Below are 20,519 nucleotides of genomic sequence, written 5' to 3' on the forward strand. Positions count from 1 at the left end.
TTGTCTTTTAATCTTTTTAAGCTTAACGATTGTTTTCTTAATTTGCAGTATATTAAAAATGAAAAAATAAATCAATAAAAATCAAATACCCAATGAAACCAACATAAGGCAAACCAAATAGCTTTCGAAAACAAATAGGAACATCTGTATAATAAGTATCTGTATTATCTGTATAATAAGTGAAAACGTTTTGCTTTGTCTCTATGGATTGGAAAACCACTAGACATCGGATTTCCCCTACAATGCCCAAGTCTCAAAAAAAATTTACTGAACACTGAAGATGTGGAACATCTCCCTAATCACACCTCTCACCTTTTCCAATCTGCGGTCATGGATAAACAAAACCACAAGGAAGAGACACGGCATTTTTAACTCTTGGTTTTGAAGGGCAGTATATCGAGTTTAAAAGGAAATAGGGATTTACACATAAATGACACGGGAGGTGGTGGGACAACAGTCATGGAGGAGAAGCTAAAGTTAAGCTCACCTTATGGAAATCATCAAAGGTGACAGCAGCCACAGCTCCCCGAATGCGTGAAGCCAACGTCTTACAGGCATCACCTATAAAATCTGGGACTGAGAAAAGGCGGGTTGCTTCAGCCGCTGAAGGAATCTCAAAGTGCCTGATGGGAAAACAGATCCATATACAGTTACCAAGAAAACCTGAGAAGATGACAGTGAGTTGATAAAACTTTGCTTGCCTGACTAGACCATTGTGATTTATCTATGGAGATTCTCAGTCATCCAGGTCATGGTTGTCCCAAAGGTGCTTTTTCAAGAGGCAACTGGACTTCCTTGTTTTTCTTTGAAGATATTTCGCTTTTTATCCAAGAAGCTCCTTCAGTGAAGTTTCTTGGATGAGAAATGAAACGTCTTCACGGAAAAGCAAAGTCCAGTTGCCTCTTGAAAGAAAGCACTTTTGGGATTTACAAACATCTCTTAGTGTCATGCAACCACCCAGACAATATTTAAATATTTTCAAAACAGAGATTAAATAATTCATCAAGAAAATCAGAATGGAGAATTAAGGCAATTAAATATATTTGATAAAGCAGATGTACCATATGCCATACTGAGGATTAGATCACATTTACAAATAAAAGGAACTTTAAGATCTAGTTGAAATATATTAAGGATAACTTAAATAGCTAGATGGCCTCATATGACTTTCAATTGAAAAATATACTTCTGACCCCAAAGTGTATTTTTAAAGTCATCCAAGGTTTGTAAATGTTATATAGATATTGCTAAATGGAGTAACTGATTTTATATCCCCTTGGTAGAATTGTTTAAAGACTTAATCACTTTACTTTTAAAAAAACAACAACACATACTCATCACTTTCTTCCATTTCAAGGTAAGGAAATAGTATGCAAGTGCAAAACACTTCCAGCAAATAGTCAGCGAAACACAGATAGAAGGAAACCTAAATAAATTAATACTGTATTGTTGACAACTATTATTTTGTTGATCAGCTGGCCCAATCCATTATGACTCTTGCTGGCTTGCAAAATACAACAATAAATGTACTATAGAAACACCAAACCATCAAAGGTCTTAGAACCCCATAGAATTTCTGACAGTGAGAATTATTTTGCCTGCCTCCCAGAGTTGAAGGTGCCCCATTGCTGGAGATTTTCAAGAAAAGAGTGGAAAACAATTTGTCCGGGACAATATGAGGACTCCTGCCTTGGGCAGGGATTTGGAGAAGACCTCCACGGTCCCATCTAGCCACATGATTGTTATCTTTCACTCACCAGTTATAGGCCAGCTGGAGCTGGAGACGGGCGTGGTCAGCTGTTTCAATAGTGATAATGTCAGTGCAGAAATCTGGCCCCAAGAGGAGGCATAGAGAACGCCGGGTGTGGGGGCGTTTGGGTCGGCCCCCAGAGAGACTCAGGACTGTGAATTGCTCATCTGGACCCAGTAGCACTAGTTCTGGACCAAAAACCACCCTGGAAGAAGGAGAAGATCGTATTAAATCACAGAGGTTCCAAACAGCATTTGATATTGTTACCTGGAATTTTAGCCTTGATTATTAGCCTGCTGCAAATTCCGCGTGGTGTCAGGAATGGCATCCAACCAGTAAATGCTCAGCTCCATCCAATCTCCCCAATTCTACCCCAAATTAAGGGATTACAGGGTTGTAAAAAAGGAGATTATTAACATTTTAAAAAGTGATGTCAGCATTTTTAACATGATGGTCTAGGCCAGGGGTCCCCAGTCACCAGTCTATGGACTGGTACTGGGCCACAGTAAGCCAGCAACCAGTCCGCACAAACAAGCAAAGCCCCATCCGCAGGATGTAGGCAGCAGACAAAACCACGCACCCTCCGGTCCGCGGAAAAACCTCTCTCCATGGAACCGGTCCCTGATACCCAAAAGGTTGGGGATCTCTGGTCTAGGCTACTTTTTTTTAACTTCAGGAAAATGTCTTTTTTTCTTCTTGGTCAGGGCCATCTCTTTTGGTATGCAAGAACTTGTCTTTTCAACACCACACAATAGAGACCCTATTGTGAAAGTCCTCAAATATCCTTGCAAGTTTTAAGAAAGGTACAAACCTAGCTGGGAAAGAGTAATATAATGCATAAATTTACCACTTGTGGAATTTTATCTAGAATCAATGTTTTCTGTTGTTCAAATCTCACATGTAATCAATACATTTTATTGTTTGATCACTTGCTTTCTAACGTATCACACATACCAAATGTATGTATTGCATTCATTTCTGTACCCTATAAAAAGACTTGACATCTCCCCCCCCCTTAATAACTGCTTTTTGCTTTACCTGAATCACTTATCAATTTATATTTTCAGAAGAGGAAAAAAACCCCTGGAAAAGAGGCATTCTCTCTCAAATTCAGGGATCACTTATCAGCTCACACCAAATTCAGGTACCCAACAATTTAACATGGCATGAAATCTTCTCTAAGGCCAAAGTTCTTTTGCAATGCTTATTTTCATATTTCATGTCTCATTTGTTGAAGGACTCCTTCTCTGTCAATATCATTTCCTTCTAACCAGTACATTAAATTTTATTCTTTCTGATCTACTGGGACTCTTATAATGAATCCATTCTCAACTTAATATAATTATATTAACTTCATAGCAGCATTAAGGACATCTGTAATCTTTTAGAAAAAAAGTGCTAATTTAGTAAAATGTAGGGAGAAAAGGGAGGAATCAGAGACCTCAACATATCCACTTCTCAACCTCACAGGAAGAAACACAAGAGACTGAATCTGTGAAGAGAAGATCTTAATAAAGACATGGCAACCCTTTATTAAACCTTTAAAGGGCTGTTTTACCTTTAATTTTGCGTGTTAAAGTTGCAGAGCTGAGAGCACAAATTGGTGTCCTTATTAAAATATACTGCTAATGATTAAGTCTGAGGGGGAAAAAAACACATGAAGGCCTTGCAATGAAGTGCAATAATATGGCTATTAATAGTGGGTGAAATTAACTAGGTTATCTGGGCTAGCCATCAAAAAATTAAATGGGAGATGGCCAGAAGGGACAAGTAGTATGTGTTATCTTATGCTTCTTGAATAAAAGATGGAAAATAAATGAAAAATACTGTATCACAAATGAGAAAGCAGCAGTTCTAAAAGTCAACCAAGCAGCCTACTTTCCTTGAAGTCTAAGGTCTGGAATGGGCAAAGCTTATTTCTTATTCTACAGGGAATTCAAGGTCACTTCCTTGGGCTCTACCTCAAAATCAAAGAATGACCAGATTACCAAATTTGGATGCCAAGGTTCCAACTAAGAACCCAACCAAGCAAACACCTCTGAGACATTCCGATCTCTTAATGTAAAACTGTATTGAATTCATCACTTTGGCACTAATGAAAGCAAAACCAACCCTGGCAAGACCCCTCCCAAACCATATAGTGAAAGCATTGAGTTCTCCCTCCTCTATCTGGGTCAGATTACGTTGTCCAATCAAGTAGAAAAATATTGTTATGAGAAAGGATCTCTAGGTCTGGCCAGACACCCGGTATTACGTCCTTAAGTCTCATGGTCTGGCTTTTTAATCTTTGAAGTCTGCATTCCCAACCTCTCTCCTCCCCCCAAGTTTGTTGGCAATCTGAGAAGCAATATTTGTCGCACCAGCAAAACCCATGCTTTGAAACTTGACATTGGGGCTACGAAATTGCAGGCAAAAAACTGAATCCACTTTCCAAAAGCAATCAAATATATTTGTCGGGAACCATTGGAACTTGCAAACATCATTTCCCGAGCCCAGTTGTGAGTGTTAGCATTCCCACAAGTTTGTCCAGCAAGGTAGAGAGGCAACAACAACAGGCCAAGAAAGCTGGTTCTTAAGAATGTGCCATTCCAAGTATGGCCCAGAAAGAATACAGGTAGTCCTCGATTTATAACCATGCATTGAGTGACCGTTCAAAGTTACAACAGCATTGAAAAAAAACGACTTCTGACCATTTTTCACACTTACAACCATTGCAGCATCCCCTTGGTCACGTGATCAAAATTTGGCCCTTGGCAACTGGCATGTATTTATGACGGTTGCACTGTCCCGGAGTCATGTGATTACTATTTGTAACTTTCTCAGCTTCTGACAAGCAAAGTCAATGAGGGACACTAGATTCGCTTAAGGACTATATGATTCACTTAACAACTGCAGATGCTCACTTAACAACCATGGCAAAAGATCACAAAATGAGGTGCAAATTCACTTAAGAGCTGTCTTGCTCTTAATAATAATGACACAAATGTGGAGCTCAATAGTGGTCAGTCAAGGACTATCTGTAGGCTAATTTTCTCACCTGGATTTACGCTCCTTGTAGTCATAAACTTGCACAGCCGCGTTGTGGGGGACACGGTAAGACACAGCCCGTGTCTTATCACGGGGTAACGCAACGCTCTTGTCTGAGCTGTCTTTGGAGCGATCAAGAAGAGGATCCCTGCCTGTAGACAACAAATCCTCCACGTGGGCAGGGAGGTGTTTCTCCCACAATTCCTCATCCTGAGACAGCATGTAAGAGTGGCCAATCACAGCCCTAATCTGGAAGAGAGTGAGAAATGGTAGAAAACATAAAAATACATAATATCACCATAAATCTTTTTTATTTCTGAAGCACTACAAAAAGGAGGTTTCTATCTATGGTTCTGAAAGAACAAGGATGCTCTCCATGTTAGCAATTGTTTTCCCTATAGCAGCATGGAAGTGAACGTTGGATTTTCAAGAAAAGTATTGACCCTTTCAGACTTCAGTGCTGGAGAAGATTTTTGAAGATAGCCCCAAAAGCAAATAAATGGACAATAAAACAAATTAATCTAGAGCACAAATGACCAGTCTCAAATCCATTGTATTTTGGACAAGTTATGTAAAGATCCAATTTCCTTAAGAAGTCCATTAAACTGGGAAAGGAGGGAGGAAAATATTATTATTATTATTATTAATAATAATAATAATAATAAAAAGACCAAATGAAGAACAGAATAGAGGCATGGGAAGACAAAGCACTACATGGCCAATACATTAAAAAAATAGCTGGGAAAGCAGATAATAACAAGACCTGGCAATGGCTAAGAGCAGGAAAATTGAAGAAAGAGACTGAGGGACTAATTCTGGCTGCACAAGACCAAGCCTTAAGGACAAATACATATAAAGTCAAAATTGAGAAGACAGCAACAGACAGTAAGTGCCGCCTATGTAAAGAAGCTGAAGAAACAGTGGACCACCTGGTAAGCTGTTGCAAGAAGATTGCACAGACTGACTACAAGCAGCAGCATGACAAAGTAGCAACAATGGTGCATTGGAAGATCTGCAAAAAATATCATTTGCCTGTAAGCAAAAACTGGTGGGATCATAAAATAGAGAAAGTCATAGAAAATGATAAAATTAAACTGCTCTGGGACTTCAGAATTCAAACAGACAAGCACCTGCAACATAACACCCTAGACTTAACAATTGTCGATAAGAAAGACAAAAAAGTCTGGATAGTGGACGTGGCAGGGCCTGGAGACAGCAGAATAGACGAGAAAGAACTGGAGAAGATAACAAAATGCAAAAACCTACAAATAGAAATAAAAAGACTGTGGCAAAAGCAAGCAAGGGTAGTACCAATAGTAATAGGCTCCTTGGGTGCAATCCCAAAACAACTGGAGCACCACTTGAACACCATTGGCATTGACAAATTCACTATTAGTCAATTGCAAAAGGCGGCCTTACTAGGAACTGCTTCCATCCTGCAACGATACCTGTAGTACCATCAAACATCCACAACTGCCTATCCCAGGTCCTGGGTAAGGACTCGATAGGTAGACAAAATGCCAAATCCAGTCTGAACATCTGGCTGACTGTGCGATGATCCATCATCATCATCATCATCATAATAATAATAATTGGAAAGGACCTTAGAGGTCATCTACTCCAACCCTCTGCTCAGGCAGGAAACCCTATACCATTTCAGACAAATGGCTGTCCAGTCTCTTCTTAAAAACTTTCAGTGTTGGAGCATTCACAACTTCTGGAGGCAGGTTGTTCCACTGGTTAATTGTTCTAACTGTCAGGAAGTTTCTCCTTAGTTCTAGGTTGCTTCTCTCCTTGATTAGTTTCCATCCGTTGCTTCTTGTCCTGCCTTCAGGTGCCTTGGAAAATAACTTGACTCTCTCTTCTTTGTGGCAGCCCCTGAGATATTGGAATACTGCTATCATGTCACCCCTAGTTCTTCTTTCCGTTAAACTAGACATACCCAATTCCAGCAGCCGTTCCTTATATGTTTTAACCTCCAGTCCCCTAATCATCTTTGTTGCTCTCCTCGGTACTCTTTCTAGAGTTTCAAATGATGAGGATAACCAGCAGCAAGATGAATGGACAATTGCACTGGACCTCAGAAGCAAAGCTGGAGATACATCATCCTAGAGAAGATCAATCTATGTGGCTGCTGAGAGTTGGTACTACGTTAACAGAACAAGGAGAGAACCAACCTAGAACTAAGGAGAATTTTCCTGACAGTTCGTTAATACAATTAATCAGTGGAGTGATTTGCATTGAGAGGTTTTGGGTGCTCCAACACTGGATGTTTTTAAGAATAGATTAGATAACCATTTGTCTGGGATGGTATAGGATTTCCTGCCGGAGCAGTGGGTTGGACTAGAAGACCTTCAAGGTCCCTTCCAACTCTTCTGTTGTTCTGTTATTCTATCAAGGTAATTCAGAAACCACAAAGCAGGAGTTTTTCTCTAATGAAGAAGTGAGGTTACAAATGAGATTTTGCACAGTGCTTAAGATGATACTATCCAGCCCTGCCTTTTCCCCATTGTCAAGACTCTTTTACAATGCCTATTTTCAAGCAATTGTTTTAGAATATTTCTTTCTAACCTTCTGTGAAAGGTTCCTTTTGAAGGCTCTGGACCCTTATTACTTTTATTTCAGCTTGAATGGAGATTAATGATAAATTATTTTCCTGCAAATCAGAAGTAGGTACAGGCATTATTTGCTTCCTGGATTTTGGTTTTTTTGAAGAGGAAGAGAGGTGCTATTACAGCATTTTGAAAATGGAACTAGAGCCCACTCATCCTTTGCCCATATATTAATATATAAAAATAAATTTATAATCATTCAAATATATTGAAATAGAAAACATGGCATTTTTGATGGCATACTTATGATCAAATTTGAGCCCAAAATTTCCATTGCTAAGCAAGGCAGTTGTTAAGTACATTTTGCCCCATTTTATGTCTAGAACAGGGGTAGGCAACCTTGGCTCTTTTATGACTCGTGGACTTCAACTCCCAGAATTCCTGAGCCAACAGGGCTCAGCATGGAAACCTCTCCCTTTCCCCTCAGCATGGCTGGCTCAGGAATTCTGAGAGTTGAAGTCCACAGGTCATAAAAGAACCAAGGTTGCCTACCCCTGACCTAGAACAACAGAATAACAGAGTTGGAAGGGACCTTGGAGGTCTTCTACTCCTACCCCCTGCTCGGGCAGGAAACCCTATGCCATTTCAAACAAATGGTTCTCCAATCTCTGCTTAAAAACATGCAGTGTTGGAGCATTCACAGCTTCTGGAGGCAAGTAGTTCCACTGATTAATTGTTCTGTCAGGAAATTTCCCCTCAGTTCCAGGTTGCTTCTCTCCTTGATTAGTTTCCATCCGTTGCTTCTTTTCTTGCCTTCTGGTGCTTTGGAAAATAGGTTGACCCCTCCCCCTATCTTCTTTGGGGCAGCCTCTGAGATATTGGAACGCTGCTATCATATAAGAGAATCACTGCAATTAAGTGAATCATGTGGTCATTAAGTGAATCCAGCTTCCCCAATTGACTTTGCTTGTCAGAAGCCAGCTGAGGACATTACAAATGGTGGTCACATGACTCCAGGACAGTGCAACTGTCATAAATACAGGCCAGTGCCCAAATTTTGATCACATGACCATGGGGATGCTGCAATGGTTGGAAACAAGCATTTTATGATTGTGAAAAACAATCATAGGTCACTTTTTTCAGTGTGGTTGTAATTTTGAATGGTCATTAAATGAATGGTTGTAAGTCAAGGACAACCCGTAGCTCATAGATTTATCAGATTTTCGTGTGTGCATTTCTGAGGGGATTTTGGGGGGGAGGGGAGGGGCACAATGTCATTCTTTAGATCTCAAACCTCTTCCTAAAATGGGTCCGGGCCCCCACATGGAATCTAGACCCCAGCATACTGTGCAGACTCTCAAACTGATCATTTGTGTGGATTTCAGATCTTCCTCCTCCTCTATAAATCAGTGTTTCTCAACATTCCAGGCTGGAGAACTATGGGAATTGAAATTTATGCACCTTAAAGAGTTTTGAGAAACACTGGTATAAACAGAATAAAATGTGAATGTAGGAAAAAAGTCATGCAGAAGCACTACTTATCAAACTTAGGACCTTATTGTCAGGCCCTGCCCAAGAACAATACAAAACTATCCAGCCCATGTTCAGTTCTTTAGAATATATTGATGGAATCCTGCTAAACCAGTTCTACTGTCACGCTAAGAGATATACCCCCCCCCCCCGAGATTCTAGGGAGTGGCTGTATTCTCTCTTGTCAAATGTGCTCCCTCCTTCTTGGAAAACAGAGACTTCACTGTAGTCCAAGGGTCTTCAAACCTGGCCCTTTCATGTCTTGTGGATTTCAAGAAGTCCACAAGTAATAAAAGAGACAAGGTGGCCTACCCCTGCACTAGATCCTACATGACAGCAAAGCTCATTGAAGTTGTCTCATTAATATCTTACTTATATTGTCCTATAACCAACTCTGACCTTGCCATAGTGGCCAGTGCCCAGAAGAAGTATACAAGATGGGAGGGAACCAAATTCTTGCTCCTTGGTTTATTCTGGAAGATGATTGAAAAAAATAACCATCCTTTTCACACCACTGTGATTTGCAAGGAAAGGAATTTCAGTTTAAACTTTGTCTGAATAGCAGTTAATAAATAATGTAATGAACCACATTAGAGAAGTGCTAAAATTTTTGGTGAAATTGACCTCTAAAAGTCTGCATTCCTAAAGACTGATGTGCTTCTTCGGTAACCACTGTTGGATCTATTCCACTCACCTTCCCTGTCTTAATATCCCGGACATAAATGCCTTCATTCTCAGCCAGGGGAATAGCGTGGCGTTGCTCCATCACTTCGACTTCCGCAGGGGGTATGTACTCCAGAGGGCCTCGAATCAGCCAGCGGTCACCTGGCTTGCGCAGAATGTCCTCGTCGTCCTGGGTAAGAGACAAAGTAAGGAGAAGAAGCGTCATATCTACCTGTAGCAACCCATCCATCCTCCCTGGCCATCACTCAGCACCTCCTACCTCGTTTTTGTCTTCAATGGGGCGAACTGCACGTAGTAAGAGGCCATCTTCTTCAGACAGGATGTAAATGTCTTGGATCCCGTCTTTCAACCATTCTCCAGGCTGTAGGAAAAATGATATCTCGCCCTGCATAATGAGAAGCAAGAATTGGAGAAAACTCAAGAATGATTGTCAGTCATTGGTTTTAAAAAGTGTCTGTGGGGAGCCTAACTCTGTTTGTTAAACTGTAAAGTGGTCAATTTGATGTTGGCTAATTACCAGACTGGTATCCTCCAGTTCCAATCCCTATCACCAAAAATTAATGGTAAGTTGTCTGCAGTTTTTGAGCCTGGAAACAGAAACTGTAGTGCAGTGTTTCTCAACCAACTTTAAGATGCGTGGACTTCAATAAAAACTTTATATACTGTAAAAGATGCATACTAACGGGGAGTTAAGATCTGCCCTGGCCTGGATCTTATGGTCTAGAAAAGGTGAAATCTAAAATCACTGGTATGATTTTTAACTGCTTCTATTGTTTTCTTGGCAGGTAAAAAGTAAATGTAATGGTTTCCCCTGCCCAGCCATGTCCAACTCTAAGGAGCAGTGCTCATCTCCGTATCTTACTGAGGGAGCCAGTGTTGTCTGAAGACACTTCTGTGGTCATGAGGCCAGTATGGCTATATGCCGAGGCACACAGAATGCTGCTATTTTCCCACCAAAGTGATACCTATTTATCTACTTGCATTTGCATGCTTTTGAACTTTTAGGTTGGCAGGAGCTGGGCAAGTAATGGGAGCTTACCCATCACACAGCACTCAGGTCTCAAATCCAGGCTGTCAGCTTTCCAGCTGACAATCTCAGCAACTTTAACTGTTAAGTCATTGTGCCCCTCAATTTTGGCAGCAGTACACAATTGGTTCACCACTGCTTTTTTCTGGGATGTTGTTTGATTTCCAAGTTTAGTGTATAGCTCAAAGATTCCCCAGTGGGACGCCCAGAATTCTATTCAAGTATTGTTTGAATCCTGTTTAGCTTCTGAGCACAGAAAGGCTGGGCAAATGTTATCACTTAGCATGTCACATACATTAATCAGGAGGGGAAAGGTGAGCAACTGATATGGGCTAAGGCCAGCAGTATATTACTTTTCTTGATTGAAGCTTGCCTGTGCAAATGGCGGCTGTGTAGGGGTGGGGGCATCCCACCAGATGAAAAAAATGGAATTATAAAATATATAGGATTTTATATACTGTGTAAAAGCCTCACCAAACAAGCCAGGAACACAATGGATCATTTTTAACTACTTTTTTTAGAGCACGTTCAAAATAGACACTCATTTGCAGCCTACTCAGGGTAGATATAGTAGATAAAAAAAATAGAGAGAGGAAAGAGAGCTGGGAGATTCTAAGAAGGCCTTGTAGGAAAATCTTAGTATTTGAAAATTATGCCTCAGTCGTTTAAATTCTTAGTTCCTATAATGGTAATAGAAGAATGCATGCAGAAATCCCATAGAATAAAAAGATGTAAGAATGCATGCAGGGTACAGCTATTATATAAAGAATTCAAGTCTACATTTCTTGTTAATTATACTAAGTGGTAACTGCTCATCTGAGGTGCTGAAACACAAATGGGTAGATCTGAAAAGCTGAGGGAAAAGGCAGCAGAAGGCCGATCAGTAACACGGTTATATAATGAGAAAAAGTGTAGCCAATTTTTTTTTCAACCCACAATTAGCATCTTGGAGAGAGTTTAAAAGAGAGAATAGGAACAGGAGTCTTCAAGAGGCCTCTCCCATCCTTTGAGTTCCCCAAAATGAGCCAAAATCCCATTACTGAAATTTGCCTGCAACGTGGCCAAGTTTCAGGGCTGCATATGCACCAAAAGTCACTAGCCAATTTCAAGTATCCCCAAGGAAAAACAGAGCTTAATACACAGAGCTTAACACAGGTAGTCCTCAATGTACCATCACAATTGAGAATGGAATTTTGTTTGTAAGTTATTGTGGTCACAAGCAGAGTCACCACATGCTCAGACTCGATTTTATGAGCCTTTTTATGACTGTTGTTGAACAAAACATCGCAGTCATTAAGTGAATCACATCGTTGCAACTCGAAATCGAGCTTATCCAATGGGCAATTTTTGCCACAAAATGGCAAAAAAGTCACAAAACACAAGTACATGGGTGCAAGACACTGCAGGTGGTTGTAAATGCGGGCCAGATGCCAAGCATCTGAAATGGAATCACATGATCACAGGGGTAGTATGACACTTGTTAACTTTTGGGACAGATCGTAACTTTTTTCAAGTCCAATTATAACTTTGAACAGTCATTGCATACTATCAGAACTGTGATTTCTGGCAAGTTTATCCCAATGTTTATAGCCCAAATCTGCTTCAGTGATAGTTGCTTTCCTGCTCTCTGGAGCAACACGGTTTAAGAGAGCAGGAGCTGTGGATACTATCAAGGTGACTTCCCAAATCATTTACCATGGATATAGCATCTAAAAAAAGTATTTTATAACACCAGCTTCCTAATCTGCCTCCCGGTAGGAGATGCAGACCAGCTTCTCTTGAAGGAGAGGCTGCTTTAAGGAGTTCTGTTATAATCCCTAGGGCTGCCTTGCTGAATGGTAACAGTACAGGTAGTCCTCGATTTACAATCATTCATTTAGTAACCATTTCAAGTTGCAATGGCACTGAAAAAAGTGACTAATGACCATTTTTCTCACTTATACCACTGCAGCATTCCTGTGGTCACGTGACCAAAATTCAGAGGTTTGGCAACTGACTCATCCTTATGACGGTTGCAGTGTCCTGGAGTCATGTGATCACTCTTTGTGATCTTCTGACAAGCAAAGTCAATGGAGAAGCCAGATTTACTTAAAACAGGGATAGGCAACCTTGGCTCTTTATGACTTGTGGACTTCAACTCCCAGAATTCCTGAGCCAGCCATGCTGGCTCAGGAATTCTGGGAGTTGAAGTCCACGAGTCATAAAAGAGCCAAGATTGCTTACCCCTGACTTAAAACATGTTCTTAACTTAACAACTACAGTGATTCACTTAACAATTGTGGCAGGAAAGGTTGTGAAATGGGGCAAAACTCATTTAACAACTGTCTCGCTTAGCAACAGAAATTTTGGGCTCAGTTGTGGCCCTAAAGTCAAGGGCTACCTGTATGTCATTAGAGTCCTTTATGATTCTGAGGTAAAGATACATACCTTAATGACCTTCTTCTGCCCAAGCTGAGGTTTTCCATCTATGCCTATTGGGTCACAAACTACACAATACTGGCAACTGTTCAAGGTGGTGATGTCAATAATGCCCAGCACTTCCTCATACACATCGGGGATGTGGGCTTCAGTTTCTGCCATGGTGACCAACCACTCTTCTCCAGTTTTCCTCATGATACCTTGAGAGTCCCGAAACGTTTTAGTGGCCTGGAGGTGCAGTGCTTTCTTCAAAGAGCAAAAGAGGCAGAAATATATATATGTGTGTATATTAGTACAAAGCCTCCTTTTTATGATTTAACATTGTTATTAACCTGACTCTTCATACAAATGACATGTGTAAGGTTTAAGCCACACCCCCCAAATGTTGCTTCTGATTAAATTTCGCTAAGAAACAGACAAGAATGCAAATATGAGGCAGCAATGGTAACTGTGGATCTGTCATGGTATTAACGGCGTTGACAGCATCCTTTCAGAAAATGTTGGTCTACAAACTTTCACCTCTGGTTGCCAGTGGGACGGGACTAATCTTTCAGCATCTGGCAACATATTGGTTTTTAAAACAACCCTCAGGAGAAGAGGCCTTGCAAAGCAGGGAACGATCACAAGATCCATACAAGACAGTCTGTCTGGTGTAGTGCAGTGTTTTTAAACTTGACAAAATTAAGATGTGTGGACTTCAATTCCTAGAATTCCCCAGCCACCATGCAGCCAGGAGACTGTGAGTTTTAGTTCCACCTTAGGCATGGAAGCCAGCCCAACCCACTTCACTGGGTTGTTGTTGTGAGGAAAACAGGATGAAGGAGCATTAGGTGTGTTTGCCATCTTGAGTTATCAATCAATCAATCTAGGTAGGATAAAAGTCTAATAATAGTAATGCAAGACCATGGATGTTATTTCCATATAATCAGAGATTAGTTTAGTGACTTTTAAATTTGTATTAAGGTATTGGGAAAGCTAAACTAAAAATCTCTAACCAAACATACTATCCCAGAGAAACTAAAATGGTAATTTCAGCCATAAAATATTCAGAAACCAAGGACAGCTGGAAATTTAGAAAAGGCTTTACTGGGAGACCAGTACAGCTTTGGGACAGTAAAGAAAGTAACTCTTAGGAAGAGATGAAGTTCATGCCTCCTTGTTGCTTCAAAACCCCACTGTGTTTGTAGTCCTGCACCATTACCCCACAGTTACCTAACTACCCCACTGCTTTTGTGAAATGTGTGTGTTTTATCCAGTCAAACACCTGCTGTTGTCTATACCCAATCCAATACCTTGATGCCATATCCCAGAAGTGGGGAATGATAACCCCTTTATGGCTGGCTCAGAAATTCTGGGAGTTGAAGTCCACAAATCATAAAAGGGCCATCAATCCCCACCCTTGCCAAATCCAACCACACATATATTTTAAGCATACAAAATGGGACCAAGACCCCTCCTTCTTTAGGCTTGTCTTGCCTCCAGTGCCGTCAATAAATCCACTTGTGTTTCAATACAATGCGTCTTGGTCTCCAGTTCAAACATTCCCCTGGGAATATTCTATATAGTGTAAGGCCCCAGAGTCACTGAGCGAATGGTGCTACTCAAAAGGTATTAGAACCTGGGTCTTCCTGTCTTTGTTTAACTAGTCTAGGAGATTGTCTTTCAGAGCAATTCACATAATCTCTAAGACCGTGATGGGCAAAAATCTTTCCATACATCTTTCAATCCAATTAGCTATTAAAAAGGAGCTTTTTCATATTTGTTGGGCAAGGACAGTCATAGTATGCCTGTACAATGGGGCGCCTGATCATAAATGGGGGAGCTTCAGAATCAAAGGAGAGTTTGGCCTGAGCTTTGCAACAAAGACCTCGAAAAGTGAAATCAATAACCTTTTTCCCATAACCATCATCTACCATTAGAAGTTGCACTTACTTTCTCAGTCAGAATGACAGCATCAACAATGTCAACTACTTCCTCAAATACACCTGGCAAATAAGCCCCAACCTTCTTCACCATCCATTCCTCACCTGTAGCGAAAAGAAATTGGAAACTCAAGATACACACACACACACACACACACACACACACACACACACACACTCAAAAGCTGATCTTTCATAGGATCATGGGCAGGAAACCAAAAAGATACCTGTCACGCGTTTGTTCTCCTCTCTGTCCCGGCATTCCTTCCGTGCTTGAAGTTTGATGGCTTGATTGGGACGAATGATGGTGGCCAGGATTGTCTCTACAATTTCAACCTCTTTTCGTGGGATGTAGGTGCCTAGAAATGACAGTGGTTTAGTAAATGAACTAGCTAGGCTCCATCTCAATTATGATAGGGATGGGAAAGGAGTGCGAACTTCTGACTAGGTCAAGTCAAGCCAACACACAGGAAGAAAAGGGATGGAAGCTATTTTTCTGGTTCCGTGCATAGAGGGGAAGTCCTTGTAAAATACGCTGTGGTATTTGGGGAAGAAAAATCAGATGGATCCATGTTTTCATTTTAATACCACAATTGTTCACTTAAAGCATATTCTGACCTTTTCCAATGCTGTCATTTTTGCCATTAATTTCAATTGGGATAAAAAATAGAGAAAAAAAATTACATTCATATAGGATGCAATGACAAGAAAGGGGAGAATTCAGAGGAATATTTTGGCCCCAGGTTACCTGGAGTCCTGGAACACAATTGGATCTGACTCAGTTTTGCCTATTTGACTGGCAACAGCTTGGTGGAATCTCAGAATTCTTTACCTTTCTTCATATCCATTTGTTTCAGCTGAAGATGCTGGGAAGTGAAGCCATAATCCTCTGTAAAGATCGGCATGTGTCCTCCAGGGATGTGGAATCTATGGCTCCCCACATTTGGCTGAAGTAGTGCATTCAGGATTCCTCACCATTGGCTATGCTAATTGGAGCTATTGGGACCTCTACTTCAGCCACATATTTAGTATCCTATGACTATCACCGAGTGTTGTGTTTTATGATTTATGATGAATGTATTTTATGATTATAATAATTTATCATTTTTTGCTTATATATATATAGTGAAAGCTTATGCACCGGAGACAAATTTCTTGTATGTCCAATCACACTTGGCCAATGAAGAATTCTATTCTGTATAGAGCAGTGGTTCTTAACCTGGGCGATATTGCCCCCCAGGGGGGCGATTTCATTTTTCAGGAGGGCGATGAAATGAAAAGGGATGACGCGGGGGCAAAGGAACAAAAAAGGGGCGATATGGGGGCGATGGAGCGAGAAGTTTTGGGGACACTTTTGAGACTTTTTCGTACAGTGAATTGCTGTATATCTATCGTACAAAAACATCAGATCGAATTGAATTGTGTTTTCAAACATTCCTCCAGCTAGCTTCAGTACAGAACGCCGTACATATGTGAAGACGCATTGCTTATCTTCATGCGCGTTGCGCAGCAGCCTCTACCCATACAGTGGTGCGCCATTGGCCAGAATATGGGAGATATGAGAAAAAGACTGGAAATAAATTATTTGCATCGATATGTCCTGATGACAATTTTAAAGAAAACAAAAAAAAGTGTTTGCATAAATTGAAGAATTATTTCCTATGTTGTGATTGAGAGGTTACGTTGGGGGAGGGGGGCGATGACAACTTCCTCATTGGCTCAAGGGGGCGATTCGTTCAAAAAGGTTAAGAACCACTGGTATAGAGGACCATACATCTCACTCACCTCCCAAACAACATTTCCTTCCTTGACAATTGCCACTTACCAGGTCCTTCAAACAACCATTCATCTCCAGCAACATATTTGCCCCCTTGGTCATCTTCAAAGTCCAGCAGGGCTTTCAAATGCAGGGCGGTGTTAGCCAAGACAATTTGTAAAGGTGTAACATCCTAGAAAATCAGATGAACAAAGGGGCTAGTAACAAAAGCAACCTCAGGGAGTAGCCAAGCCTTGGGAGGCTGGCAAACTCAGGAAACCAGATCCCCTTTGGTTTCTGGAAAGATCTTTCTTAGTGGTCAAGTAAATTGAACACAGCAAAAATTTCAAGAAAATTGAACTGAATAAAAACAGAATCTTGAAACTTACCAAAGTAATTCTCCAGCACAACTTATATATGTAATCCTCGACTTACAACCGCAACTGCAACATTTCTGTTGTTAAGCAAGAGAGCTATGAAGTGAGTTGTGCCCCGTTTTACGACCTTTCTTGCCACAGTTGTTAAGTGAATCACTGCAGTTATTTAGTAACACAGTTAAGTGAATCTGGTTTCCCCATTGGCTTTGCTTGTCAAAAGGTCGCAAAAGGTGATCACATGATTCCGGGACACTGCATCCGTCATAAATAAGAGTCAGTTGACAAGCACCCGAATTTTGATCACATGACAAAGGGAATGCAATGTTCGCATTCGCAGGTCATGACATTTTATTCAGTGCTGTTGTAACTTTGAATGGTCACTAAATGAATAAATCGAGGACTACCAGTACTTAATGTAATCAAGACAGAATTTCTCTGAGTCTCTTTCTCACACTTCCTGCTCCCCTGAAGTTAAGAATAATTTCTGTAATGGTTCCATCACCTCCCTTAAGTGTCCTTCTATTTTCTCTGTGTTCTCACTTTCTCTTAGGCATTCCATCACACGTAGAAATTTACAACATGGAATTCATACATTCCCCTGCCCTTGCTACAAGAGACAGCCAAGGGATTACTCATGATGGGCCATTTGAGGAGAGGAGAAATTAAAGACACCCTTACCTGTTTTAGTTCCTCTCCTGGATATAAAGGGAAAGGGTCCTGAGCCATTCTAATCTCCAAGTCAGCATGTGCGAGCCGGGCTTGCCCCAGAGCATCAAGACGGACTGCCCCATCTGTCTCATGAACCACTGGATTGAGGATGATGCAGTAATGTCGTGGGGGAACCATCACCATCTTCTTTGGAGCTAATATGATCCTGAAGTAGGAAAGAAGTTTAGTAAGGTGGAGGAAATGGAAAGGGAGAAATAAGATCTTGGGTTTCTTGGTTCCTGATTAAAGACGATGACCTTATTCTTGACTTCTTCAAGTTTTGGCATACAGGTAGTTCTTGACTTATAATAGTTTTTTTTAGTAACCATTTGAAGTTACAACAGCACTGAAAAAAGTGACTTATGACATTTTTCACACTCATGACTGTTGCAGCATCCCCATAGTCACATGATCAAAATTTGACGCTTGGCAACTGACATGTACTTATAATGGTCGCAGTGTCCCAGGGTCATGTGATTACCTTTTACAACCTTCTGACAAGTCAAGTCAATGGGGAAGCCAAATTCACTTAACATTTGTGTTACTAACTTAATAATGATTAACAACTTGGCAAGAAAATTCATAAAATGGTGCAAAACTCACTTAATAGAAATTTTGGGCTCAATTGTGGTTGTAAGTCAAGGACAACGTGTATTACGTATTTGACCCAAATTTTGCAAAACATGGCAGAGTGACACTCTTGAGAGATGTTCGGAATGTTCAGGCTAGGTCTGCAGTGGACTACCTTTTTGGGATGGGGAACAGTAGATTCAGCCATGTAATGTGAACAGAAGGCTCTACTCTGATTTTTTGGGAAGATGTGGTAATTCTTCTTAGTTCCTTTATATACTTGAAGCCTGCACCAAAGGTGCTTTTCTAAGAGGCAACTGGATTTCCTTGTTTTTCTTTGAAGAAGTTTCATTTCTAATCCAAGAAGCTTCAGTTGAGAGTCATTGAGACCATTTGCATTCTAAAAGACTACAGATGACCAGCTGTCTGCAAGGATTATAAATCCTTCCATTCCCCACCATCCAGTCAGAGCTGAAGAAGCTTCTTGGATGAGAAGCAAAATGCCTTCAAAGAAAAACAAGGAAGTCCAGTTGCCTCTGAAAAAAGCACCTTTGGATCATCATCAGAACTTGCAAAAATAGTTTTGAAGGGCTCAGGTGGTCCAGAAGCTGCTCTTTGCTCATCCTGGTGTAACAAGTGTTACTCAAATAGCCAAAGTGACTGCAAAGAAAGTGCCAATAAACATAACAGAAAACTTTAGAGAGTTAAGGGATCCAGTCATCCATAGCCCAAAGGTAAGGATAAAATAGCAAGATAAAGAAACCAGATCAATGACTTTTGAAACTGCCCTTTGATAAGTAAAGAAACTTTGCACCAAGTGAAATTAAACTCAGCAGCCTCACTTCCTCAAAGGAATTGATCCCCATCCAGAATTTAGTTTGCCAGCCCCACCCAAGATTGATTGTAACTACCGGTAAGTACTGTATTTGCATTCTCATTCCTAATTTATTTCATAGCCACGAATTTTATGTTAATGTTTTTTTTTTGGTAAAAAATTTTTTATTTTCAATTTTATATTACATCATAAAAATACTTCAGATAAAGAGTAAAATAAATTTATACACACAACTGTCGGTATTGCTCACCCATTTCTCCCCAAACTGCATCCATCCTCTAACCTCTTCTCTCACTTCCCTCTTCTTCTTCACTCTCCCCCTCTCCTCCTTCTCAACCTTCCTACTTACTTCTCCCCTTCCTCCTATCTTCTCATTCCGGATGCAGTCCAGGAGAAATGCCCGAGCAATTCCTCTCTCCAAAATAAAACATAATATTATATACAATGAAACTATTTCTACTTATCTGAGCTATTTAACCTTCAACCCATCCCTCCCCAACCCTCTCCCCCCCACCCCACTTCCCAGAGCCAAATACAGGGTTATACAAACATATTAAACATAATCTATTTAAGTTTACTAATTATACAATAACCAAAATCATACTAACCCTTAACTCTCTTCAAACTTTAACATCATAATTTTATAAACAAATCTATTACTCATAAAATAAATGAAACTTTATAGTTCCATATTTCTTCTGAACATATTCTATCCATCTTCTCCATACAATAACATATCTCTCTTGTGAATGGTCCTTTAAATAAGCAGAAATTTTAGCCATTTCTGCTAAATTAGAAACCTTAAATACCCATTCTTCTAAAGAAGGCAGAGAGTCCTTTTTCCAATATTGACCCTCCAATAATCTTGTTGCTGTTATTAAATTCAACATTAGTTTCTTTAGCATCAAAATCCACAAAGAATTTTATGTTAATGTTGTCAATGTTTCTACCTCTGCAGAGCGGCCCGACCGTGTGATAAGCGGCATATAAATTTAATAAATGTAGAGCAGGCGTCTCCAAACTGGGAAACTTTAAGACTTGTGAACTTCAACTCCCAAAATTCCCCAACCAGCTGAGAAATTCTGGGAGTTGAAATCCACAAGTCTTAAAGTTGCCAAGTTTGGATTCCCTTGATTTAGAGCAGGGGTAGGCAACCTTGGCTCTTTTATGACTCGTGGACTTCAATTCCCAGAATTCCTGAGCTAGCTATAGGTATAGCTGGCTCAGGAATTCTGGGAGTTGAAGTCCACGAGTCATAAGAGAGCCAAGGTTGCCTACCCCCGATTTAGCACAGTAGCTTCTTTACTCCAGCCTCTGAAAAAAAAAAATCAGCAAAGACTTGGCACCCCTCTTCCCTTCTTCA

The 20,519-nt window shown here is 40.5% G+C and overlaps 1 protein-coding gene across 2 annotated transcripts in view; it reads right to left on the reverse strand.

The window, feature by feature from the left end:
• The window catches only part of LOC120302186 (major vault protein), a 43,554-nt gene that overhangs the window by 6,057 nt on the left and 16,978 nt on the right, over nucleotides 1-20,519 (reverse strand). For both annotated transcript variants that reach the window (XM_039330232.1, XM_039330233.1), the window contains 10 exons: nucleotides 17,722-17,917; nucleotides 16,736-16,859; nucleotides 15,138-15,269; nucleotides 14,921-15,015; nucleotides 12,998-13,234; nucleotides 9,803-9,928; nucleotides 9,554-9,712; nucleotides 4,788-5,026; nucleotides 1,758-1,955; nucleotides 488-623 (listed from right to left, as the gene is read on the reverse strand). In XM_039330232.1, coding sequence (XP_039186166.1) covers nucleotides 488-623; nucleotides 1,758-1,955; nucleotides 4,788-5,026; nucleotides 9,554-9,712; nucleotides 9,803-9,928; nucleotides 12,998-13,234; nucleotides 14,921-15,015; nucleotides 15,138-15,269; nucleotides 16,736-16,859; nucleotides 17,722-17,917 — 1,642 coding nt within the window. The remainder of the gene's footprint in view (nucleotides 1-487; nucleotides 624-1,757; nucleotides 1,956-4,787; nucleotides 5,027-9,553; nucleotides 9,713-9,802; nucleotides 9,929-12,997; nucleotides 13,235-14,920; nucleotides 15,016-15,137; nucleotides 15,270-16,735; nucleotides 16,860-17,721; nucleotides 17,918-20,519) is intronic.

Source organism: Crotalus tigris, unplaced genomic scaffold (genome assembly GCF_016545835.1).
Source record: "Crotalus tigris isolate CLP2741 ecotype Arizona unplaced genomic scaffold, ASM1654583v1 scf7180000024427.8105951120:4207309, whole genome shotgun sequence".
Taxonomy (NCBI): Eukaryota; Metazoa; Chordata; class Lepidosauria; order Squamata; family Viperidae; genus Crotalus; species Crotalus tigris.